At 38.3% G+C, this 26,815-nt stretch overlaps 2 protein-coding genes across 3 annotated transcripts in view; both read left to right on the forward strand.

Moving 5' to 3' along the window:
* The first annotated feature begins 2,395 nt into the window (after nt 1-2,395).
* The window catches only part of FAM184B (family with sequence similarity 184 member B), a 184,637-nt gene continuing 160,217 nt past the window's right edge, over nt 2,396-26,815 (forward strand). For both annotated transcript variants that reach the window (XM_045474438.1, XM_045474440.1), the window contains exons 1-2: nt 2,396-2,512; nt 10,433-10,558. In XM_045474438.1, coding sequence (XP_045330394.1) covers nt 10,527-10,558 — 32 coding nt within the window. In that variant the 5' untranslated portion in view covers nt 2,396-2,512; nt 10,433-10,526. The remainder of the gene's footprint in view (nt 2,513-10,432; nt 10,559-26,815) is intronic.
* DCAF16 (DDB1 and CUL4 associated factor 16) lies at nt 2,512-5,184 on the forward strand. The gene has a single exon (XM_045474444.1). It carries the CDS (start codon nt 2,767-2,769, stop codon nt 3,415-3,417), a length of 651 nt encoding a protein of 216 aa, XP_045330400.1. The 5' UTR covers nt 2,512-2,766; the 3' UTR covers nt 3,418-5,184.

Raw genomic sequence — 26,815 nt, forward strand, 5'->3', positions numbered from 1 at the left:
TCCTCCTTTCCCTGGGATAAGCTGTACATGATAGCATATTCTTTTTTATTTTTTTTTTCTTTAATCTACTATTAGATTTTGTTAGGTAATATTTGGAATTTATGCAAGTGAAATGAGACTGTATTTTTTTATTTGGCTCATCTCTAGATTTAGAGTTGATATTTTATTAAAATATTCCTAAAAGGAGTTTGTCAGTTTATATGTTTTTTTTCTTTTTTTTTTAAAACAATTCATATTAAACAGGTATTAATTTCCTTGGAAGTTTAGTGGAACTCACTTTACAAAACCATAGGGGCCCGCTGCTTTTAAAAGGAGGTTGGGGCCTTTTTGTTTTGTTTTGTTTTGTTTTTTAACATTTAGTTATCTGTTCTATTCAAGTTATCTATTTCTTCCTATATGAATTTTAGTATTTTCTTCCAGAATTCAGCCATTTCATCTAGATTTTCACATTTATTATGTATTTGTCATTTTTAAAATTTTTAAATCTTTTATTTTTAAGTCTCTTGATAAGTTTCACTAGTTTCATTTTTCTTACTCATATTTTCAAAAAACCATCTTTTAGTTTTATCAGTCTTCTCTATTCTCATATGCTGTTTCATTTCTGACTTTATTTCCTTCTTGCTTATTTTGCTCTTGCTCTTTTCCATTATTTTGAATTGAATGCTTAACTTGTAGGTGTTTAAACTTCCTCTTTTCTCATCAGTGTATTCAAAGCTATAATTTTTTTTTTTTTTTTTTAAGGGAGAGAGAGAGAACAGAAGTAGGTGAGGGGCAGAGGAAGAGAGAACCTCAAGCAGGCTCCACACCCAGTGCAGAGCCTGATGTGGGGCTCGATCTCACAACTGTGAGTTCGTGACCTGAGCTGAAATCAAGAGTCAGTCAGTTGCTTATCCTACTGAGCCACCCAAGGTGCCCCTAAAGCTATAACTTTCTTTTGGGTACTGGTTTGGCCATGTCCCACAATTTTGCCTTGTGTGGTTTATATCAGTCAGTTTTAATATTTAATATCTTTTGTAATTTCCATTTTAACCCATGAGGTATTTAGCTTCCTAACATAGGATTCCTTTTAACTAACCTTTAATATCTACTTTACTGCATTTTGGTCAGAGAATTTAGTCTGAATGAAATTGACCCTTTGGAATCTAGTTACACTTTCAAACCTAACACATGATCTATTTTCATGTGTGTGTATGTGCACTCTCAAGTATCTATTCTGTTTGGTATAGAGTTCTGAATATTTATATAATAATAAAGTATATTAATATTTTGACTTTTTCAGGCTTCTTATATCCCTGCTTAATATTTTCCCCTCAGTTCTATGAGTTGTTACTTAAGAAATTTTGAGGTTGTGCTTTCAGGATCATATATACCTCATATATGTTTATGATGAGTACTATATAATTTTATGCTGTTCCTTTCACTGGTATTAATGTCTATATTTGTCCCTTGTATTTTTTGACTTGAAATCTTTTTTTGATGGGTATTAAGATTGCTATCTCAACTTTATTTTGGTCCACAGTTGCCTGATACATCTTTTTTCATTCTTTTATTTTTTACTTTTCTGTGTCTTTTTGCTTTGAAGTATCTTTTGTTAGTTGCATGTTATTGAATTTTATTTTGTTTTTCTAATCCAGGCTGAATGTCTGTCTTTTTAACTGTGAGTTTTAACATGTTTACATTCATTGTAATTCCTACTATATTAAGATTTACACCTGCCATCTTCTCTCATATCTGTTGAGTATGGTTATATGACCACAACCTCTGGGGTCCCAGCAAGAATCCTAATGTCTAACAGCTCTGTAACCAAGACAGGTCCCCTAAAACTAATCCCAACAAACCCATCTAAAGGAAAACAGCAACAACAACAGTACCACCGCCTTTTATAGCTCTCTATCTGGAGTTTCGAGTTTGGAGCATAAAGGAACTACTTTTGCGGGAGTAATTTTCTGGGCTAGAACAGCATACTAAAAAATAAACTGACCCAGATATTAACCAATAAATGATTAAAATGACCCCAGTCTCTCCCAATAGAAAAATCTGCCTAAGACTAGGAGATAAAGATGGGAAAGCTCAGTAAACCTTCTTGGTCAGCATCCATGTTCTTAGATACAACCAATAATATAACCCATTGCTTTCAGACTTTAATATCATTTCTCTAGTCTTCTCATTCACAGGTTAAAGCTACCTTTCCAGATATTTCAACTAAGTCACCAGTTTCCAAGGGCATTTGCAACCTACGGAAAACATGAGATTCGAGTACACCAGGTGTCCTTGACAACTCATCCCACCGCAAAATTTGCTCCACCAGCGGACAACAAAGGCAACCACTGTGTTTCTTTCCATTACCAAGTAGATATAATATCCCTGCCAACAAGACAGAATACACGAAGTGTCTCCTCGCAGTATCACAACCAGTTGAGACCACGCTAAGAAAGTCAGCTTGCCTGGAGGAAGACCCCTTCTCTTCTTGGGTAGACACAGTTTGAAGGAGAAACTCTGACCTGTGCCACTGGTAAGTGACTTAACACTTTTACACACTGAACTGGTCCTGAGAACTGAGATACCTTCTTTGTAAGTGAAGAATATACAACATAATCTTGAAGAACTGCACAGTGATAGGAGCCAGAGGCATACTGTGTGTGTATAATGGACTGACAAGTTAATCTTGTTGAAGGATTCTTCATCTTTTGTTTCTATTTGATAGTTTTAGTATTTTGCTGGCTTAGATTGTTACCTTTTTCTGGTTTCTTCCTCCGTTCTAATCTAATGGGTCCCAGGAATCCCTCTCCTGACCCCTTATCAGAATCAGAAAGTGAGGAAGAAGAAAATGCTAACTACCTAAATGAGAGTTCTGGGCAAGAGTGGGATTCCTCTGAAGAAGAAGACCCTGTGGTGCCCAACCTGACACCTCTTGAGAGTCTTGCCTGGCAGGTTAAGTGCCTTTTAAAATACTCTACAACTTGGAAACCTTTAAATCCTAATTCCTGGTTATATCATGCTAAACTCTTAGATCCAAGCACACCAGTCCATATACTTCGAGAGATAGGTCTAAGACTCTCTCATTGCTCCCACTGTGTACCCAAACTGGAACCAATTCCTGAATGGCCTCCTCTGGCTTCTTGTGGAGTCCCGCCTTTTCAAAAGCCCCTTACAAATCCCAGCCGGCTTTCTAGAGATCATGCCACTCTAAATGGAGCACTGCAATTTGCCACCAAACAGTTAAGCCGAACGTTGAGTAGAGCCACTCCCATACCTGAATACCTTAAACAGATCCCTAATTCATGTGTTTCTGGTTGTTGCTGTGGCTGGTTAACTAAAACAGTTAAGGAAACAACCCGAACTGAACCCATCAATACTACTTACTCCTACACTGACTTCCAAAAGGCAGTTAACAAACTCCTAACTGCATCACTGTAAACGTCCACCATTTGTTCTGATACCTCTCATAGAAAGTCACACACCCGACAGTTGAGACACTAATGCCTTCTCAGCCAAACTATGCCCTGTCCTAATAAGCCCTTAAGCCCTACCAAGTACAGTAGTCCCATAACTCAGCTGCAGAAAATGCATGGTGAGCATCCCCTTTGATAGACCCTGTAGATAAAATGAGAACTTTAGTAGAGAATTAGATAAAAGGGACCGTATGATAAAAATTGACTGTTGTCCACACTCAGTTCTCTCCCCAATTTATTCTTCCTATCTGAATGGACTCTTAACTAGATATCTCATTGCTAATGGGAAGGAAGAAGCAGTGAACCCCTACCCCTTTTGTTACCTAACCTTCAGAACAGCCAGTGGGGAAAGTGGGGACTTAGCTACTCCCAATAACACCTTTCTGAGCACACTCTTTTCTAACACTAATTTCTATGAGATAGTTGAATTAAATTGAATACCTAGACAAAAGAAAATGGTGGGGCTATGGATTTACCTCCTGGCTTTTATATAGATAGTCTTGCACACGGCACCCTTGAGAGTTCCTATTTTGGGGGGAGGGAGTGCAGTTTCAAACCTAGCCCACACTACTTCAGACCAATTATATTACCTGCAATTACAGTATAAACTTTTATATCACAGGCTCCCACCAGGCCTAAAAAAATTGTAACTGGGGACTAATCAGACACCTGTTCTGTAGGGAAGATGTTTCCTGTATCTCGGCATTCAGACTTTAGTTAAGAGCAGATCACATTTGAAAAGGCCAGGGAAAAGATGAAGAGCATTTATGCTTTCAATATTAACTGCTTGTAAATTAAAATATTTCATCTATATAATGTTCCAGCAGTACTTTATGCACCGTTTACGTCCATTGCAAATTTTTCTAACTTTAAAGAACTTCACTACTACAGAACATCTCAGCCTAATAACAGTCTGAAGTTACAGTTTTTTTTAGCATCATTGTTTTTCTGCATAGATTAGCTTTAGATTTTCTTCTAGCTGAACAAGGAAGAGTATGTACCCTTGTAAATGAATCTTGCTGCATTTAATTAGATGAGTTAAAACCTAGAAATCCTACATAAAAGAAAATGCATGAGACCATTAAATCTTTTCACACACCTACAGTAGAGTGAAACCTGTGTGTGCCCCTGGTTGACTGGGCATCTGAAGGGAATCAGCAAATAGATTGTTAAAAATATATCCTATATCCTCTTTTAGTTTTACTTTTTCCGATTCTCCATAATTAAGTGCTGTATATGATATGGCATCGAAACACTGAAGCATTAATGGAATCACAAATTCTGTACATGTATAGCAACTTTAAGGAGAGAGGAAAATGTTTATAATCCAATGAGTATTTCTGCTGAGCCTTAGTTGTCTTAAGGAAAAAGGAGGGAACTGCAGTAGGTAGAAAAACTATCTGTTAGTGGAAAATTACTGAATTGAAACATATACTGTTAGTGTAACTGAATGTATCAGAAACTGTTCTGTGTACATGTTCTGTGAAACTGGGTTTTTTAAATGTTATAAGAACCTGTTTTTTGTTTTTGTTTTTTTTTAAGGGGGAGGTGGGAAGAGGTAGGGAGGTCTGAAAATTAAAAGATATTGATGTTTATGTAACCATAATATGTTCTTTTCCCATGTGTGTACATAAAAGTGCCTTGCTCATGAAGCATTTTTGCTATTCACTCCAAAAGGAAGCCTTTCCCCAGCTTTGCAGCTGAATAAACCAACGGCTTTGTACATGCTGAACCAGAGTATGGTCATTTGTTCTCAACAAATGAAATAGATCCTGCTTTGCTTAAGCCATAATCAACATTCACTAAGTGCTGAATAAAGTCAACTGACATATGTATATACGTATATATACGTGTGTGTGTGTATATATATATATATATATATATATATATATATACATACACATATGTATGTATATATACATATATATACATAAACACACACACATATATGTAAATAATATCTGTATAGTGTCTCTGATAGGAGGTGACTTGGCAGCTCTAGAGAATGAAACATACTTGTGAAAGAAAATGTTAGACATTCAGTCAAGACCTGAATTTGAACGTGTTTGTTTGTGCATGTTCAGTGATTACAGGTTACACAAAATGGTAAATACCTGAAAAAGCCCTAAGCCTTTACTCTTTTTGTGTGCCATGGACGCGGGCTGTGGGGTCAGGGCTGAGTGTACCACTTTGACACTCTCCCTATGAGGGATTAGGAGAAACAACAAACTTATGTATTTGTAGAATATTTGTCAAAGGAAACAGGATTTCTAAACCAACAGACATTAATGTTATTTAAAGGTATTCTCTCTCAGTGCAGCTAGGCAGCCTCTTGTTGAAGCAGTCCAGGTAACTTGAGCACAGAAGACCATAGTCATGTATTTTTTTTTTTCTAACGTTTATTTATTATTGAGAGACAGAGAGACACAGAGCATGATCAGGGAAGGGGCAGAGAGAGGGGGAGACACAGAATCTGAAGCAGGCTCCAGGCTCCGAGCTGTCAGCACAGAGCCTGACTCAGGGCTCAAACTCAGGAACCGTGAGACTATGACCTGAGCCGAAGTTGGATGCTTGTTTAATCAACTGAGCCACCCCGCCGCCACCCCCATAATCATGTCTTTTAAGCCCATCAGCTTTCCTAAGAGAAGAAACAAATTATGCATGCCTGCTAAGGAACAGGTCTTAAATACTAAATGGCCTTTTAGGGATTATCCTTCTGGGGCTCCTATCACAAACACCCGTTTAAAAACTTTTCTCTGTGATAAAAACAATGTTCTGATATTAGAGTAGATTATTAAAGCAATTAGGGACTTGAGAAGTCACTTGGGTTATTTTCTTACTGTTAGATAAATTCCCTCTTCTATCTAATAAATTATTTTCTACTTTTGGCTCCAGTATTAAAGAATTTAATGCCTTTTGGAGCAGCCCATTACTTTGAAATGTCTCTTAGAAATTCAGTCATTCATCTAATAACAGTACAGAGTGCCTACTATAATCTAGACACTGGGAGTACAAAACTAAATGAGATGCTATAAAGAAGAAATTAGCTTTAAAATATATTGAACCAATATAAATAACCCCAAAGCTTTTGGCCACTGATGCTATTTTTGCTCTCTAGGGTCACATTAAATAAGCCTCGTCCTCATACAGACCCTTAGGTATTTGTAAATGTGCAGTCATCCAAATATAGTGAAAATTCACATGGAGGGCACACTCCCACTAATTAAACCCCAAAAGGGGTGGTCAGCTAAGGGAATAGTCAAAGAGGTCCTTTACACACAGATTTAAGTTGTATTTGATAAGTTCACAAGGCAATGGCACACAAAAATCAGGGCCAGGAGCGTTTTGCTGGGCTGGGATATACAGAGTGAATGGCTGGGGTATACAGAAAAGCCCAGAAAGTTTGGATAACTCCTCGGACTGCATGATGCAAGTTTCTGCAGGCTCCTGGTAAATGACCCCACCAATGAGCAATATCCACTGGACCGAGGGAAACTGAGGGAGCCACACTAGCTGCCCTCAGCTGCCAGGTGTTTCTCCTGTGTCATCGACTTGCCGTTATCCAAAAGAAAACCTCCAGCATATCTTTGCCATTTTAAGCAAAGTTTAGTTAGTGGCTGCATATTTGAGTCTGATCATTGCATACCATCCTCTAAATTCTTCCAATTGGTGGCAACAGTGGGATTATATAACAGTTAACAGTTCTGGACACGAGACCAAGAAAATGGAAAGGATGAAGGTACCACGATGACCCGACACTTCCCTGGCTGCCCAACTCCTGTTGGCCCTGAGAGCAATGACCAGCCCTTCTCCGGGAGATGGGAGAAAAGAATGCCCGATTTTAAAAATAAAATAACGTAGTGAGCAGAGAGGCCCAGAGTCGTTGCTTCTAAACAGCATGGAGTCAGTTTAAAATGTCAGTGACAGTTTAGGGTTGGATCATAAAACAAGTTGACTGGAGTTTGGGCAGTTTATTTGGGAAAACATAGGTGATAACCCTGACAACATGATATGAAAATCTCTGGGATCATTTGGGAATTGATGCCCTATTCCCTGGAGTGGGACATAATCTGTAATCATCTAGGAGACTTGGGATCCTGGGCAGCCTAACAGGATTAAAACGAAGTTCCTAGTATACACAGAAACCAAACTGGTGTGGTGTCAGATTAGATTGCACCAGAAACCAGATGAAACTGTCAGAATCAGTGCTGCAGTTTGTAAATCCAGGAGCATGTTCTTCAGGGAAAATCATGTTTGGGTTAAGTGCTAAACCCATGCTCGTTTAGTACTAACATTCCATTCATAGTGTCAAGTGTGGGACCTGACATTCTAATATATCCACCGCTGTTTTACAGTGTTTTAATTAGGCAATGGTCCGAAAGGGACAACTTTCCTTTGAGAGGCAGCCAAACATTTGGAACAGTCCAAGGATATGGCCATTTTTCATGAAAGAAGACCCTGGATCGCACCCTGAGCAACCAGAGTGACTCGATTTTGCATCAGTGACAGAGCCCTGGTGACACAAGAGGCCAACCATCTACCTAAAGAACTAAATTCCTATATAATCGAAAGCATTAATGTTGACCAGAGCCAATGCATCCAATGGGAATTTATCACAAAGTAGGTTATGTGGTGTTAGCCCCTGGCTACCTGCCTAGTAGTAATGTATGTGGACTCCTGCTTTGGCCCAGATCCCACTTTCCTTCTTTGCCCAACTTGTTTATGTGGGTCACTTACCTACACACTGTTTCTTTAAATGTCTTGGGATACTGATTTAGCAAATAAAAATACAGGAGGCCCACATAAATTCGAATTTCTGATAAACAATGAAATATGGGACATACTTCTACCAGAAGAAAATTATTTATCTGAAATTCACAATCCACTTTTTATCTGGCACCTCTATAAATGTGTTAGCATTGATGAAGCTTGGGTTGTCGTCCTGTAGTTGCTTTTGGAGAGGAGTCTGGTTCTTCCCATTATGTGTTGTTTCCTTACCTCCAAATAGTTGATGTGGGGAGAGGTGACCCAAAGTTAGAATGGTTGTGAGTTTTATAGGAGACACATTTTATTTGGCTAAAATAATCACATAACCATTAAAACATTTACAGACATACTGTCTTAATAGGTAGTTTGGGTTTGTTGTTGTTTGTGTTCTGTTTGGGTTAACTGCTAGATCTTAAGCAGTGTTTTAAGCAGTTAATTTCTCATTTTGCTTTACCATGAAGGGAAAGATTAAGTATTACTTTTTTTTTAATGTTTTGTTTATTTTTGAGAGAGCGTGCACAGTGGGGGAGCAGAGAGAGGGGAGACAGGATCCGAAGCAGGCTCTGCACTGACAGCAGCGAGCTGGATGCAACGGCTCAAACTGAGCTGAGCTGAAGTCAAGCCCTCAATCAACTGAGCCACCCAGGTGTCTCAAGATAATGTATTACTTAAAAAAAGAAATACTTGTGGGGCACCTGGGTGGCTCAATTGGTTAAGTATCAGACTTCGGCTCAGGTCATGATCTCAGGGATCGTGAGTTCAAGCCCTGTCTCGGGCTCTGTACTGACATCTCAGAGCCTGAAGCCTACTTTAGATTCTGTCTCCCTCTCTCTCTGCCCCTCCCCTGCTTGCAATCTCTCTCTCCCTCTTAAAAGGAAATAAACATTAAAAAAATTTTTTTAATGTTAAAAAAAATACTTGATGGCACAGGTCTGACAGCCATTCTGCATTGCAGAAAAGGACGACAAATTTGGAACACTTCTCTTTTCCTTCCAGAACCCCCAAAAGACGCAGGGATTTGAAGCACCCTGGGAGATGGGAGTGAGGAGCAAAGTTTGAACACAGGTATTAAAGTTTATCTTTGTCTCCTTTTGTAACCAGGTTACCTGTCCCTCTTTCTAGCCAAAGACTGGAGGCTTATTCTCTGGAGAAATTGAACCAAACAGATGAGAAGTGGGACTTGGGGGAGAGCAGAGGTGGTAGTGAGGTGCTACACTGAAAACAGGAGACTGAGAGAATGTCAGTATTTGGAACATGAGCCTTCAGTCCCCTTCTCACCCAGCTAACGAACGTGCCAGCAGGGCCTCTACCCAGCCCGCCCACTCCACCCACAAAGATGAACAATTATAAAAACAACTTTCCACTTGATTATTTGTTAAAATGAAACCCAAGAGTCCACAAGTCCTGCCCATTCATGCAAGGCTTTCAGTCTCATGATTATGATAAACTGATAACTGAGGATCAATTGACATTTGAGGATAACTTCAACAATGAAACATAAGACCAAAACAAAAGAACCAAAAATAATAATAATAATGGAAGGAACATATGCTGTAATACTCTCAGAAACAAGAAAATATACTGTCTCTATGAAGTAAGAACAGGGTGCTAGAAAAAAAGGAACAATCAGAAAACGAAAATATTGGAAAAATCGAGCTAGAATTAAACATTCAGTAGATGTGTTGGAAGATAAGTTGAAGAAATTTCAGGAAGCAGAACAGAAAGGCAGAGACGGAAAACAGGAAAGAACAACAACAAAATTAGAAGATCAGAATGGGATCCATCTGATTAGTAAAAGCCCCAAATAGCAGAGAAAGGAAGTGAAAAGAGGTAACAAAATTAAAGAACATTTCCCCAAAATGTAGGTCATGAGTCGTATAAATTAAAAGGATCCAGAGTGCCCAGCACAATGAATTTAACACAGAAAAGCATATCATGATATTTCAGGATGCCAGAATTAAAGAAGATCCTGAAAGTTTACAAAGGAGGTGAAACGAGAGTTACACAAAAGACTTTTTCACAGTGATACTTAGATTTCTTGGTAGCAACACTGGATGAAGGAACACTGTGAAAGTAAGGCCTTCAAATATAAGAGGAGAGATTATTTCCAATGCAGAATTCTGTACCCAAACAATCCAATCAAGTATGGGGCTAAAATAAAGTTTAGACTTGCATGGTCTCAAAATGTTATCTTCCCATGTACCCCTTCTTAGGAGGCTACTGGAGAGTGTGCATCACCAAAACAAAAGAGTAAGTCTAAAGAAGGCGGCTTGGCATCCTGAAGACAAGATCTCACAAAGGAATGCAATGAAGGAAAGTCAGGATGGCTACCATGTCAAGTAAGTAAGGTGGGGGTCTCAGGAAGTAGGGCTCTAGGAAACTGGGAACCAGTGTTTGAGTACGTAGAAAATGCAGAAAGGAGTGAGTCAGATGTTAGGACATTAGAGGAAACAAAAAGGATAAGTACATGGGATACTTGGTTAATGTTAAAATGAGGCAATTAGAAGTACCCCAATACACATTTTTGGATTTTGGATTTTGGACACATTCCAGGGTGTCACTGTGTCACGAAAATAAATCTCAAATTTTATTTCTTAAAATGCAGTTATTTTATGACAATTTTAGTCAGAATTTAGAAGTTTGGCATTAAAAACGTAGTATCAAAATTGTAGTCGTGTCAGTAATTATATGGTTTCTTCAGGTATCATACTCCATAATTGCAACAGATGCACCAATAAGACATGCACTGCATAAGGCTTTTTCAGAAAAAAAATTACAGTAAAATCTTTGTTTGCGAGCATAATTGGTTCCAGAAACATGCTTGTAATCCAAAGTACTCATATATCAAAGCGAATTTCAAGAACCATTGGCTCAGTTGTGATCATGTGACACTCAGTGTCACGTACTACTCAGATTGCAAGATATCACTCATTGATCAAGTTAAAATTTTTTAGAAATGTTTGCTTGTCTTGTGGAACACTCACAGACCAAATTACTCGCAATCCAAGGTTTTAGTGTATTATAACTTGTTTTGTAAAAAGAACTTTGTCCCTTCCTTAGGCAAACCTCAAAATTTTCTTACTAACAGAAATGATACATAGTCTATAGCAGTAGGGTGAATAGCATTTTCATGTAAATTTTAGCCTCTGTTGTTTCAAAAGCATGCTACTTTAAAAATAATATTTTGAATTTTCATGTTATTTTTCATCTTCCATACTGTTTTTGCTATCAAGATATAGTTATATCCAGTGACAGCTCCATAACATATTCCCATATAATGCCTTTGGGTTTTTTTCTGAGTTATGATTGAGGGTCTTTCCTATAATTTGTTTATATTAATATTATATAATCAAATAAATTTTGATTTAATTGCAAGTGATTATGTGTCATGACGTGTGTTTTCTCTGTTATCAAATCTATTGAGGAAACCAGGCCAATTTATCTATCTGCCTTTTTTTTTTTTAAGAAACAGATAACATACCTACAGTGGAATACAAAAAGTGTACTTGATGATTTTTCACATGTATACACTTCACATGTATACACATTTCACATGTATACGTGTATACACATGTATACAATACATAAGTGTACTTGATGATTTTTCACATGTATACACTTGTATCAGGATGTATACACTTAAAGTACAAAAAATGTCCTGATTACCTAGTTTCCCTCCCCAAGAAAGAACCACTCTTCTTTTGTAAAACTCAATTAGTTATGCTTGTCCTCAACTTCATGTGAATGGGATCATGCAGTGTATATTGTTTTATACTTGGCTTCGTTCATCAACACGACTGCTGTGATTCATCCAAATGTTTGCATGTATCAGTGGTTGATTTCTTTTTATTGCTGTAGACTATTTCATTGAGTGAATATACCATAATTCATTTATCCATTCATGGCATTTGAGTTCTTTCCAATTTGGGGCTGTTACAAATAAAGCTGTAATATACATTTTTGTACCTGTGTTTTTTGTGGGTGTATGTACTCATTCCTCTTGGGTTTATACCTAAAAGTCCAATTGCTGTGTCATAGGATACGTGTATGGTTTTTTTAGTAAAACTGGAAGCTTCTAACACTTATCAAGGTGATTTTATAATTTTACACTCCCACCAGCAAAGTGTGAAAGTTTCAGTTGCTATACATGTTTACAAACACTTGTTATTGTCAGTCTCTAATTTTAGCCATTCTGACATTATGTAATGGTATCTCATTGTGGCTTTCATTTACATTACCATGATTAGCAACAGTGAGCACCTTTTTGTCTGCTTATTGACTATTCATACACCTGTTATAGAAGTATTTGTTCAAGTCTTTTGTCCACTTGTAAATGTTATTATCTTTTTCTTATTGATTTGTACAAATTCTTTATACACCTATTATATAGGTTGTCAGATATACAGTTGATCCTTGAGCAGTGGGAGGAGAAGGGGTGTTAGAACCCCAACCCCTGTATAGCCAAAAATCCACATGTAACTTTTGGCTCCCCAAAGACTTAAGTACTAATAGCCTACTGTTGACCAGAAGCCTTACTGATAACATAAGTTGTCAATTAACACACATTTTGTATGTTACCTGTATTATATACGGTGTTCTTACAATAAAGTAAGCTAGAGAAAAGAAAATGTCATTGCGAAAATCAAAAGGGAAAGAAAATACATTTACAGTACTGTACTGTACCAAAAAATATCCATGTATAAGTGAACCTGTGCATTTCAAGAGTCATCTGTGTATATGTGTTATGAATATCTTCTGCCAGTCGCTGCCTTGCCTTTTAATAGTATATTTTTTGAGTAGAAGTTTATAGGTTTTTTTTTTTAATTTTTTTTTTCAACGTTTATTTATTTTTGGGACAGAGAGAGACAGAGCATGAACGGGGGAGGGGCAGAGAGAGAGAGGGAGACACAGAATCGGAAGCAGGCTCCAGGCTCTGAGCCATCAGCCCAGAGCCTGACGTGGGGCTCGAACTCACGGACCGCGAGATCGTGACCTGGCTGAAATCAGACGCTTAACCGACTGTGCCACCCAGGCGCCCCAAGTTTTGATGAAATCCAGTTTATCTTTTTTTCATTGTGGTTAGTGCTTTAACAAATCATTGCCATCCTGAATGTTATGAATATTCTATGTTTTTTTTTAAGAAGGCTAATAGTATTAGCTTTCACATTTAAGTCTGTGATCCATCTCAAATTAATTTTCTATATGATATGAGGTAGAAGGGGAATTGTCTTGATTAAAATATTCTTGTTACAGCTGACATTTTGAAATTTGATCACTGAGATCAGAATATTATAGGCGTCTCTGTTTTCTCTAGTACTTTCTCCTTTTCTTCATACTCTTTATATTCTCAGTCTTATCCAGGTCACAGATGATTTATCTAGATGTGGTTTATATTTTTTAGAGTTTGTCCTTTTCATGAAATTTGAGGTAGGAAAGTTGACATTCTGGATTTTTTTTTTAATGTTTATTTATTTTTGAGAGAGAGAGAGAGAGCTGGAGAAGGCACAAGCAAGGGTGGGGCAGAGAGAGAGAGGGAGACACAGAATCTGAGGCAGGTACCAGCTCTGAGCTGTCAGCACAGAGCCCGATGCAGGGCCCAAACTCATAAACCACGTTTTTGGTTTTTTTTTTTTTTTTTTTTTTTAATGTTTATTTATTTATTTTGAGAGACAGAGAGAGCCTGAGCAGGGGAGGGGCAGAGAGAGAGGGGGACAAAGGATCTCAAGCAGGCTCCGTGCTGTCAGTGCAGAGTCCTATGCAGGGCTCTATCTCACCAAGTGAGATCATGACCTGAGCTGAAATCAAGTCAGACGCTCAACCACCTGAGCCACCCAGGTGCCCCTTGACATTGTGTTTTTAAGCTATCCTCAAAAGACTGAAGAATTCCCAAATTAAACTTTTTCTTGAAAATTAATTATCTAAGTGGCAAAAAATAAAAATCTAATGCAATTATTTGCTTAAAATTTTGAATGTTAGTATACCAATTCTGTAACTACTGGAATTATGAATAAATGTATTTATTATTCTGCCATGTACTGTTTTAAATGTTTTTATGCGTTTAAGATATTCTTCTAAATGTTATCTAATCTAATATTCTTACCATCCATTTTCCTGTTATTCAACTATAAGAAATTTCTCAATATCTGCTTCTGCACATAAATTTAACAGTTTTCACAATCAATAATTTGTTGCACTTTCAAAATACATTCACATTAATATTTTGGCTGACTAATAGAATTTGGCACATAAATCACATTCATTCAGTTGAATATTCAGCAGATATTTATTGAGCACCTTCCAAGTGCCAAGTACTATTCTAAACACTGGGACTTCAGCAGTCAGCAAAACAGACAAAAATTTCTACTTTCATCAGCTTACATTTTTGTGAGATTTTTTTGCACTTCAGTTTATATCCCAAATATTTACCTTTATTTACAAGTGAATGTTCAGATATGAACAGTAAGTCTGAATGATTTGCAGTAGAATATTATGTGCCCATCAGATTGTGTGTTCCCCTTTTCACAGTATGGAGTTCTTTTGAGCAATTGCTACCCAAGCAGGAATTTTATTTCCCAGACCCTTATATCTTTGGCTGTGCCTTTGGTGTCAGTTCTTGCCAAAGGAATGACAACAGAATTGTTGTGTCACTTCCAGTCCAGGGTATTTTAGAATTGAGTATACCTCCTCTATGTTCTCTTTACCTTTTGCTGGTTGAATGAGGATGACAGTGAGGTCCTAGGGGATGATGGAGCACAGAGGGAAAGAGCCAGCCACAGATTCACTTTAGACAGGAAAGGTGGGAGTCTAAAGACCAGTAACTCAGAGTTTATTGTGACCAAAAAAAACAGCCTTTCTGGTGTTAAGACAGTGAAATGTGAGTTTATTTTAGCAATTAGTATCACCATAACTAGCATACTTGTCTGGTTAACGTTGCAGACATTGTTAATCTGAAGAGATATGATGTCTACCTGAAAATAGAACCATTATCATTGATCTAGCATAATTTGAGGGTTGCCAAAAATGATATTAAAGAAGAAAGTTAGATATTCAGCCTTCCAAAGGGTAAGGCCAACACCTAACAACAGATTTTTGCTGAATATTGAGCCAACACAAAATTAATTGAATCCCTAGCAGTTAGTGACTTAGAAGTGGGGGGTGTGGGGTTGTAAAAGAAAGTAGGAGTAATCCTGGTCACACTTTGGCCCACGAATCATATTTATATAGTTACAATGTTAAACAGTTACTATTGGAATTCTGATAAAATAAAGATAAGGAATGTGGAGTGGGTACAGTGTAGGAAGCCATGGTCTTCATTCAGTATAGTAGCAAGCATAAAATGGGTCAGACAATAATACATACATACTTTATATGTTCATACAGAAAGAGAATTTGTTGCCTCTGGAAGTCGAACCAGTGGCTAGAAACAGGTGGGAGAGAGACTTCATTTTTTTCGTTTTTGAATGTCCCTTATATATTGATTGCCATGGGAGCTCAGAGAGAGCATCTCTGACTGGAATAGTCAGGTCAAACCTGCCTCAGAAGCGTGATCTGAGCTGAAACTTGGTGGATGACAGGTTTGAAATAGGAGAAAGGACAAGAAGGACATTATAAAGCAAGACCTAGAAGGAACTGACAAGGTTTGTTAGAGCCTTTAATGGCAATTTTCAATTTTCAAAGTGGGGCCTGGTATCATCCACAACAGCATCACTGAAGTGGTTATTTAAATGCCTTACTCATACCTACTAAATCATAATTTCTCCTATGAGGAGACTGAAATACTCAGGGTCCTGAGTTCAAACTCCATGTTGGGTGTAGAGCTTACTTAAAAAAAAAAAAAAAAAAAGTTATAAATCCATGTAAATACTCTAGACAATACTTGGAAATTTATTGCAGAAGCACCATAGATGATTTAAGGGGAGAAAAAAAGTAGTCAGTTCCAAAAAGAGAAATTGAGAAATTGCTACATTGAAATATTCGACCGTATACGGGTCAGTCATATTACCGATACTTAACTCAGTTAAAAACATTTGAGTTTCCATTGAGTGCTGAGCACTCTATTGCTGTTACAAAGAGAATTAAAAAGCATCGGTTCCATTCCTTTTTTGAGTGTTGGAGAGTTCTACGGTTTAATTCTCTTTGAACTCTAGAAAAAGACCAGAAAGGCAACAGTATTCACTTCCTACCTGTTTACCCTAAGGCAATGTCCAATGTACTTTGCAAATTGGTTAATATTTCAGGTATTGAAAAGACCACTTCTGCCATGAACTACTCTTAGGTGAAGTACTCTACTCTTTTATCCCTGTGTTTCACACCTTTGTTACCACTAATGCAATTTTAAGGTAAGAAGATGAAAAAAAAAAAAAAAACTACCAATGCTAGAGTTCCTGGACTCAGTTCCCACAGGCTGTTTCCAGAACCGTATGGAGCGCATGGTGTTCATACTAATATTAATGTTGATGAGGGATAGAAGCACAAAAGTGTTCACCTTTAGCCCAGAAGGCTGATCTATAGGCTATATAGTTCCGATAAGGATCAAATTGCAGGCTGGTTGCTACTTTCTTAAAGGGTGTCATGACTGACTATATATCTCACCAATAGTTAATATCTAACTGAATGGTAAACACCAGAGAAATCTTTCAAAAGTAGTTTTATGAGTAGAAATCTGAAGAAGACATTTATGATCTAATACTCCCTGTACGTCCCCTCCCCTTTGAGCACTAAGCATATAATCACCAGCTTCATACAGCAAAAGTGCAGCTCTTTTCTGCCCAGGGGTCCTGTCCCTATGTTTCTTACTTAAATAAACTTACTAAGTTGCACCATACAATGTCAAGAATTCTTTCTTGACCCTTTCACTCCATGACCCTGCAACAATATAATCTGACTATAATATTGTCCCAAACCATTTTATTCCAAAATGGCGTGTCCCGTGGTGTTATGTTGATATTACTGTCAGTTCAGCATAAGTCTTGTCATTTCCTGACAAGGGGTTTTGTCTTTATTTTCTTCCTGTGGAGATGATACAGAAGACCTCATTCCAGGCTACCCGTGGGGCATCCCGATCTGATTGGAGGCGGAGAGTCAGGTGGCTGGGCCAATGAAAGAATGCACCCAAGTCAGAACCAAAGAGATAAAAGTTTATTGAATACACAACAAGGGAGCAGCAGGCAGGACAGCAAAGGATAGACTGTCTGCCACGAGGTGGTGGTGAGGGGCTACACTTACAGGGCAGGGTGAGGAGGTATGGGAATGTACAGAAGGTTCTCTTTTTCTGTAACTATGCCTGGTTATAATTGGTCAGTTAGGGCCTAAGGTGGATAGCTAAATGAGGCTGTTTCCAGTCAACTCTGTAGTCACTGTGTGCCCTTTTCCCTTACTCAGGTTTCCATTGCTCAAGCTTATTGCCTAACAGTGGCCTCTACACTACCTTTATGGACACCCTGGTACTAATCAATGTGTGTGAGGATTATAACAAAGGCATAGTCCCAGTTCAAGCTGTGTGTTCATTTCTTACATTCTTCCCTCAAAAGGGGTTGGGGGGAGAGATATTTGACAAATAAATGTATTTTTTTAAGTTTATTTATTTTGAGAGAGAGGAGAGAGCACAAGTGGGGCAGGAGCAGAGAGAGAGACTGACAACGAGAATCCTAAGCAGGCTCCGCACAGTCAGCACAGAGCCTGATGTGGAGCTCAAATCCAAGAACCGTGGAATCATGACCTGAGCCAATGTTGGACGCTTAACCAGCTGAGCCACCCAGGCACCCCAACAGAGAACTTTAGCTTTTAAAAATATTATCTAGATGCTATACAGAAATGCACAGCCTCGAGCACATATTTTAGGGACTTGCAAGCCAGTCTGAAAGATGAGTAGTGTTAAAAAAAAAAAATTAAGCCGAGGGGCACCTGGGTGGCTCAGTCAGTTGAGCGTCCAACTTCGGCTCAGGTCATGATCTCACAGTTTGTGAATTCGAGCCCCACGTCGGGCTCTGTGCTGACAGCTCAGAGCCTGGAGCCTGTTTTGGATTCTGTGTCTGCCTCTCTCTCAAAAGTAAATAAACATTAAAAAAAATTAAAAAAAAAATTCAACAGAGTAATTTGAAGGTCTAATTGGCTTTTTAAAGCAATTCATGAATCGAGCAGCATCCTGTCAAGTAAGTAGAGGGAGCATCAAGGAGTTGTACTACAAAATGGAAGGTTTTTATAGGAAAGAGGGTGAGGCAAGGAAGCTATTAGCAAAAGAAAGAAAGGATTCTTCCCAGAAAGGTCACTTTCCCTTTGGGGGGAATGGCAGAGGATGTCATCATGCAGATTACCTCATCTTCCTTTGTGACAGATTACTTTATTTGTTCTTATAAACAAATTCCTGACTGACCAGTTAGGACTACATTTATGGGGGAGATTGAAACTGCACTTACACTAGGCATTAACCCCTGGTTTGGTGACTTGACCTAAGTAACGCCATTTTGGACCTGTGGTTTTCCTTTTAACAGTAGGAATAAGCAGAGTAAGCCTTCTACGTAAAGGGGTTAAGTGAAATAAATAAGAATGTGATCTTGGTTTTAGATGAGTAGTAGAAATATATTGGTAGTGATAATAATCAAGTTACCCATGCTACTTAACTGATAAGGAAATAAAATTATTAAGCAAAGGCTAAAAGATTAGTAAATTTCTACTGAAGAGCTCACCTAAGGCAGCACTTAGATTATCAATGTGGTAAAGATGAATTATTCAATACCCGTTGAGACAATTGCTTACCCATCTGGAAAAACAAGTCTGTATTTCAACCTCACTCCATATATGAACATAAATCACAGCTAGATCAAATTTAATAAACATAAAAAGAAAGAAAGAAACCATAGAATTACTAGGAGAAACTGATGGGGTCTTGGGGTGATGGTTTGGGGTTCGGAGCCAACGACCAAGAAAGAACTCTGGAAGGCATCTTTGGTGCAAAAAGGTGATTTTATTAAAGCACAGGGACAGGACCTGTGGGCAGAAAGAGCTGCACTCAGGTGGTGAAGAGTGACTCATGATATACCTTCACTTTGGGAGGGGGTTAGGGACAGTGCAAGTCTCTAAGGAATTTTGGAAGCAAGGTTTCCAGGACCTTGAGGGGCTAGCTGTTGTTAAGAAAACGTCATGTATTACTGTTTAGTAAAACCTCAGTCATGAGACCCTTCAGATGTATATCAGCAGGCCATAAGCCCCAAGTATGATTGATAACGTATACTCTGAGGTTAAAGATAAAGAAGGTTTGCAAAGGAATTTTTATGTGTTTAAGGATACTCACAGGATCCTGGGGGGGGGGGGGTGCGGGTTGTCAGGATAATATTAAGCCAAGATTCCCTTTTGCCCCTAGCAAAGTCTCATCATCAAGGCAGCTGAGCTCCTAGAGGGAGGTCACTCTGCCAGTTTCAAGGACTTGTCAGTGGGCTATAGGCAGTAAGGGAATTTAATTTTTCACTTGCCTTAGTTTCCCACATCACCATGGCAAGTATTTAAACCCCTTTCCTTTGTTCTTGGGTAGCCCGGAGTGTCCAAGGAATATCACACATAGTCCACCGGGATGGTGGGGGGTGGGGGTTGGGGTTGCTAGCTTGTACTTTGCCTTCAGCTTGTGTTATACTCCTCATCATATCCCCCATGAACAATTTTGACCCTTAAATCTTGAAGTTTGCTGAAGGTGGAAGGTCTTGTCTTCTGTAGCTTCTTCCTGCTAAGCAAGGGCATAGAGTTGTCCCTGCCTATGGGTCAATATTGATCAGTTGAGAAACATACAGGAGAGTTACAAATGGCAGAGACAGCTGGATCCAACGTGGACAACGTGAACCTCCTTGAATAGAAAGGATCATCTGTTGGCTTGAAGTTACTGCAGTGATGGAATCTTGGGACCAGGCGAAGAGACATGGGAGAAAACAGCAAAACATAATTAGAATAACTAGAAAGATTAGCTCAAATGAAAGTCCTTTGGTAGCTGTCAAAAATCCTCTAGTCTAGATGTTTAACCAATCATTAAAGGAAAGAGAGGGATTGTTTGTTTTTTTATACTTTTTTATAATTTTATTTTTTTTATTTTACATCAAATTAGTTAGCATATAGTGCAACGATGATTTCAGAAGTAGATTCCTTAATGCCCCTTACCCATTTAGCCCATCCCCCTCCCACAACCCCTCCAGTAACCCTCTGTTTGTTCTCCATATTTAAGAGTAAGAGAGGGATTGTTTAAAGCACCAATTTGAGAATTCATATCAGTTAAAATCCAGAAATATTTTTGTGGTAATATAGAATGTATACACAGCATTTTGTTTTTATGAGAGTAGAAGTTCCACGTTGTGCAGCAGCTAAAACATCTAATGCCATTCTATTTTGTAGAACTATTTCATGCATTTGAGTTATTTTAGTATTTAATAATGTAATGTTATTTCGAGAGTCATTTAAGGCCTTAACCATGTAACAGGTGGTGTTTAGCCATCATAAAGACTCTGTTTTGTTTAGTGAACAATCGGGTAATTAATAAGAGGTGTTTTTATGGAAACAAGAAAAATACAGTTTAATGGTTACAGCAAATTACAAACCCGGTGTCTGCCAGTGAGATTTTTTGGATGTCAGGCTTGAAGCATCCTCAGATGGGAGTGGGTCCAGGCAGCAGGTCAGATGGGTTTTTCTGGTTTGTAAGTTAAATGTCTGTGGTGATCCTTTTGAATGGCCCATTGTAAGAAGGAATTGTCCATATAAATTGGGGAAAGGAGAATGAAAAAGAAAGGTACAACCGGCCTAAGAGAAGTTTGCAGTCTTCTACAGGGTCACAGGAATAAGAAGACACATTAGTTTACTCATTAGTTTCCTGTTATGGGGATACAGGTTTTATTTTGGATACAGGAGCCCATGAAAAATGCCCCTCTAAGTTTATTGCAGTGGGAGTACATAATATGACCCAATAGGGTCCCTTCCATTTTGGAATTAAATTCCCTGCTATTTTGGACTTTCAATGCTTTCATTAAACCAGGTCTCCTGGGTTTATATGGGGTAGGCTTCTAGGAACTGTCAGTTCAGGTTTAGGAAGGATTTAGAGATTTATTAATTAACCTGGCCTCAAGTAAATAACTTAATAAAGCATTATAGTCTTTATCTATTGATAGATCTACAGTGAGTAAAGGTTTTTCATATACAATTGTTGGGTGAGTTCATCCCATTTTCCAGTTGTTTAAATAATATAGCCATAGGGTCCTGTTACTATCTCCACAAAATAACAAGAAGATTGTCCATACTTGTGCTATCGTGACAGTGTCTCTTAAGTTTACCTCAAGTTGTCCAGCTTAGGCAGATAATAAACATTTAAAGACAATCAGAACTAGAATTTAACATCCATGAATGTGTGTTATTGAAACATAGTTTTTCTCTCTAAAAACCCTCATTTCCAGAGATAGCCAAATCAATACTAATTTGCTTGTAAAACAAGTCCAGTTTTAATAAACTTGGCCTAATTATCTACATAAGCTCAGCAAGAATAGTGATTGATCATATAGATCTTTTAAAGTTTGCTTTGTTGGAACTTTTTATTTTTTTATTTATTTATTTTTTTTATTATATGAAATTTATTGTCACATTGGTTTCCATACAACACCCAGTGTTCATCCCAAAAGGTGCCCTCCTCAATACCCATCACCCACCCTCTCCTCCCTCCCACCCCCCATCAACCCTCAGTTTGTTCTCAGTTTTTAACAGTCTCTTATGCTTTGGCTCTCTCCCACTCTAACCTCTTTTTTTTTTTCTTTTTTTTTTCCTCCCCCTCCCCCGTGGGTTTGTTGGAACTTTTTATAAGGAATCACCAGATTGAACTTTTAGTAGCCTCTCCAGACCAGAAGCCAAGCCAAATACTTGCCATCAGACATGCCTGCAATACCTGTAGATTTGGGCAAATTCCTCTTCACCAGGTCCCCAAGATGTCCTGAGGTTCCTGCACCTGCCAGGAAGTAACATTCTTTACTCACCTGGTAAGGCTGCTGGGAACTCTGTAAGCAATGTATCAGGCCAACATTTCCAAGAGGCTCTATGGCTCCATGTTTCATAAAGTCAACCTTAGTTCCTTAAAGCTGTCTGGTCATATCTGAGTCTGTGCATATCACTCTCAAAGATGACATTCCAGCCTTGGTAAAATAATCAGCATTTTCAGTCATGTGTTGTTACAAGGAGAATAGATTTTTACTGAACTTATGCAAATAAGAATGATTGCTGGAAGAATACCCACTGAGACTTTTTGAATTTTAGAGGGTTTAGGTAAAGAAAAGAGTTATCTTTTGCTTCAGTTTACAAATGAACATTTTATCACATTTCTGTATATCATAGATATTTTAAGAGAAAGTTTCCTTAATATAGAAGAACAGACATTAGAGAACCAGCAATATTTCCAACAAGAGTCACAAAACTATAATCTTCCTCAGTTCATTAGTCCCATGTTCCTAATTCTTGTTCAGTTTGGATGCAACTTTTTAGTTCTGGAAATTCTAACCCATTTTAGTATTCATCTTAAAGATGTCAAATACCTGTATTTGTCCTAAAAGTCCTTTTTATGAATCTCCTTGAATATAAAACACGTTTTGTTACAGCCTAAGTACAAAACTATTAGTGACAAAATCTCAGAAATGGGCATTGTTAAAGATCTGGTAAGAGTTCATTATGATGCAAATGACAAGGAAATTCAGTTATTTTTATGACACATAACACTTCCATAATAAGAATATCAGTCAGGACCTTATCCCAAAACATTAAAACTTTAGGAATTGCGTATATATTTGAGCAGTTATAGCATTTACCCATGCAGTACAACCTAAGGTTTACCATTATTTGAAAGTTCTTTTCCAAGTAACTTAGCATACCAAATAAAAAAGCCTAATTGGTCACAAAGACTTCTTTTACAATTTAAATCTTGAAAGTTTGTTAAAACCTTAGATAGTTATAAAGCACATCCTAACTAGGATTACAGGTCATTACAAATCTCAAGACTTTAAATTATTTATTTAACCAAGATGGCAATAAGATTTCAAAAGCAAATATGTAGCATTATATAGTTGTTAGCAAAGTTAAGCTCCTTTAACATTGAGAAGTTTTAACTAAGTAATCAAAGACCTGAAAAAGACAAAAATACAAGCTTTGGTTTTCCCGGCAGACAAAAGAGAAAAAACCTTTGTTTATATTTTCTTATCAAGAGCAGATCAGGGGCCCCTCAGTGGCTCCGTTAGTTAAGGGTCCGACTTCAGCTCAGGTCATGATCTTGCAGTCTGTGAGTTCTAGTCCCACATCGGACTCCGTGCTGACAGCTCAGAGCCTGGAGCCTGCTTCGGATTCTGTGTCCGCACCCCCCCCCGCCCCTCCCCCACTCATGCTCTGTCTCACTCTGTCTCTCAAAAATAAATAAATGTTAAAAAAAAAAAAGAGCAGATCAACAGTCCAAGAAAATTTTGTGTTTTGAACAGAGAGAAAAGTGGGAACTTCAACCTTACACCATTATACTTTTAAAATCCATTCATCTCAATCTTAGTCTATCCTGACCACACATAAAATTCTTTTCCAAAGATTTCCCTTCACGAACCTTCTACAACTTTCCTTTGCATTCAGATTTTGTCCCAAGCTACTTCACTCCAAACAACCAGTCTCATTTAGGATGCAATTACTTTCTTTTACCTTCAACAAAAGTGGACAGTCTGTGTTCAGAGACTACAAAATAGGATAGAAGGCAGGAAGCTTTTGTAGAATAACGGATAAAGAACAAGCAGGAGAAAAAGAGAAAACACCTGATTGGCTGGGACCACCGAGTCAACCTCGTCTGGAGTGAGGAGGAACAGGAAATAAGCCCAGGGCCCAGAATTGGCTTGGGGTTTGAGGCTTGGCTGACTGCATACACTGATTCTGGTCAGGCAAAAAATTTACAAGGACACAAAAGGTATTTAAGTTTCAGTTGGCAGATGTGGCACTCTGGGCACTCCAACTTGGGCCTAGAAAATTATTCCAACATAAGGAAGAAAGCCCCATGAAAACAATGAAAAAAGGTTTAATTCCAACAACTGATCAATTTGTGGAAAGGTGTTCCAATAGCCCTACTAATATTCACAAAAATGGTATGTAGGGAGAGACATGCTTCACCTATTAAAATGGAAGATATTTGAAGATCAGAAGCTGCTAGTGTGGGGCCTCTGGGTGGCTCAGTTGGTGGCTCATCCGACTCTTGATTTCGGCTCAGGTCATGATCTCACGGAATAGAGCCAGCTTTGAGCTGGCAGTGTGGAGCCTGCTTGGGTTTCTTTTCTCTCCCCTTCTCTCTCCTCTGCCCTGCTCTCTTTCCTTTTCTCTCTCAAAATAAATAAATAAACTTAAAAAAAAAAAGCTGCTAATTTCAGCAAGGGTATGGGAAAACACTCATTTTTGTGCACTATTTAAAAAAAAATTTTTTTTCATTTTGGGGGGGGGGGGGAGAGTGTGCAAAAGAGGGGGAGAGAGGCAAAAGGAGACAGAGAATCCCAAGCAGGCTCCATGCTCAGTGTAGAGCCCGATGCGGGGCTCAATCCCACAACCCTGGGATCATGGCCCAAGCTGAAATCAAGAGTCAGACACCCAACTGGCATAGCCACCCAGGCACCCCTTGTGCCCTATTAATGAGAGTATAAGTTGGAATAACTTCAAGAGAACAGTATAGCAATATATATCAACATTTAAAATTTGCTGACCTATTGAAATTGGTTTATGAGGATTTATTCCTATAGAAATATTTGCACATGTATGCAAAGATCCATGTATGATGTCATGTAGGAAGTTATCTCGATGCAGTGGTAGCCTCCAAATACACTCTCCCATATGTCATGGACAGGAAGCTCCACAGCCCAAATTAAGGTGCTCAAAGGGGCGCCTGGGTGGCGCAGTCGGTTAAGCGTCCGACTTCAGCCAGGTCACGATCTCGCGGTCCGTGAGTTCGAGCCCCGCGTCAGGCTCTGGGCTGATGGCTCAGAGCCTGGAGCCTGTTTCCGATTCTGTGTCTCCCTCTCTCTCTGCCCCTCCCCCGTTCATACTCTGTCTCTCTCTGTCCCAAAAATAAATAAAAAAACGTTGAAAAAAAAAAATTTAAAAAAAAAAAAAAAGGTGCTCAAATCACAAGGTTTACTGAATCACTTTTCAATAGAAGTCAGCTGGAAAGTACAGTGAAGGTGAAGACATTGAGGATAAGGTGCCAGGGAGCTGGGAGGACCTTATTACCTGAACCCTGTGTCATGCAGTGTTATGTCCCGTCTGCTGCATCAACCTTCACTTCTGATAGTGCACTTAAAAGGGCAACAGCTGAAACTGAAAAGGGGGCTCAGCAGAGAGAGGGTGCCTAGAGCCGATAAGTGCTTCTATCAGAAATGTGCAGGGACAAGTATGCCTGGTTAGAGGTCTGCTGAGAGCCATGTTTTTTATCTTTTTCTGGACAGAACATTCATGGGGCCAGAATGGGTGTCAACAACGAATGGCATTTGAGGGGATAATGTAGCTATTGACCCAAAGTTGGTATCATCTTAATTGACAGCTTGGCCTTCCCATCATTTTCAGTAATACTCTTGTTTGTGCCATCCTTTTTATATACATTCCATTCTCTTTATCGTGTCTTACAGTATACTTTCTGTACTTAACACTTCTTAACAATTTAAGCTACTTGTTTTTCCTATTATACTTAACAGATGAATATCATATATCCTTTTTGTTTCTCCTGTCCTTTAGGACACAATTGAATATTCTCAATACAGAAAATACACACAGCAAATAGGAACATATAGGAAACATTTTGCTTAAAATATAAATTTTTTTTCAATAGGGGATAGGATAAATAGGATATTTTGTATACAACGGAGTACTAGTTGTTAAACATGGGATTGTAGATCTTTCTTGCCAAAAGAGGAAGAAGATGTATATTTTATGTTGAGTGAATAGGGTTCAAAAACATTATGTACAGTATCCCACTTATGTCTTAAAACTGCATATATGAACATAACATTTTTTAGATGTGTGCAGAGAGACATCTACAAGAATCTTCTCTAAAATATTAATAGTTATTTTCTCTAAGTGTAGAATTTGGGGTAATTTTTTGCCTGCTTCTTATATTTTGTCTTATTACAGGCGAGGGTCTTTTTTTTTTTTTTTTTTTTTTTTAGGCAAAGACTACTGTAAGAAGCTTATATTTTTACAATCTAAAGAAAGAAAAATCAATTATGGCTTTAAGAATTTCATATTGCCAGCATCGTGCTCTGGGAAAAATAGCCTTCAAAATCAGACCCAGATCCATTACTAGCTGTATAAAATTGGGTGCTTAGCCTCCCTTAACTTCATAGTCTGTAGAATGACAATAATAATAAGTACCTTAGAGGAAGTAAGAACATGTGCCAAGAGCATAGTACAATGCCAAGATCATGTTAGTGGTCTAATAATTGTTCCCCACATACACACCCCATATGTGATACAGTGCTTAATTCTCTTCTGCCCTCTCTTTCATTCCTGATAGTGTGAAAGACCTACTAATCATAGCCCTAGCAAATCCCAGCAGCTGCAGAGGACTCTTTCCAAAACAGGTCAGC

This window comes from Leopardus geoffroyi, chromosome B1, assembly GCF_018350155.1.
Source record: "Leopardus geoffroyi isolate Oge1 chromosome B1, O.geoffroyi_Oge1_pat1.0, whole genome shotgun sequence".
Taxonomy (NCBI): domain Eukaryota; kingdom Metazoa; phylum Chordata; class Mammalia; order Carnivora; family Felidae; genus Leopardus; species Leopardus geoffroyi.

What these genes read in the sequence shown, in the direction of transcription:
- DCAF16 (XM_045474444.1), top strand. Translation starts at nt 2,767, where the DNA reads ATGGGTCCCAGGAATCCCTCTCCTGACCCCTTATCAGAATCAGAAAGT.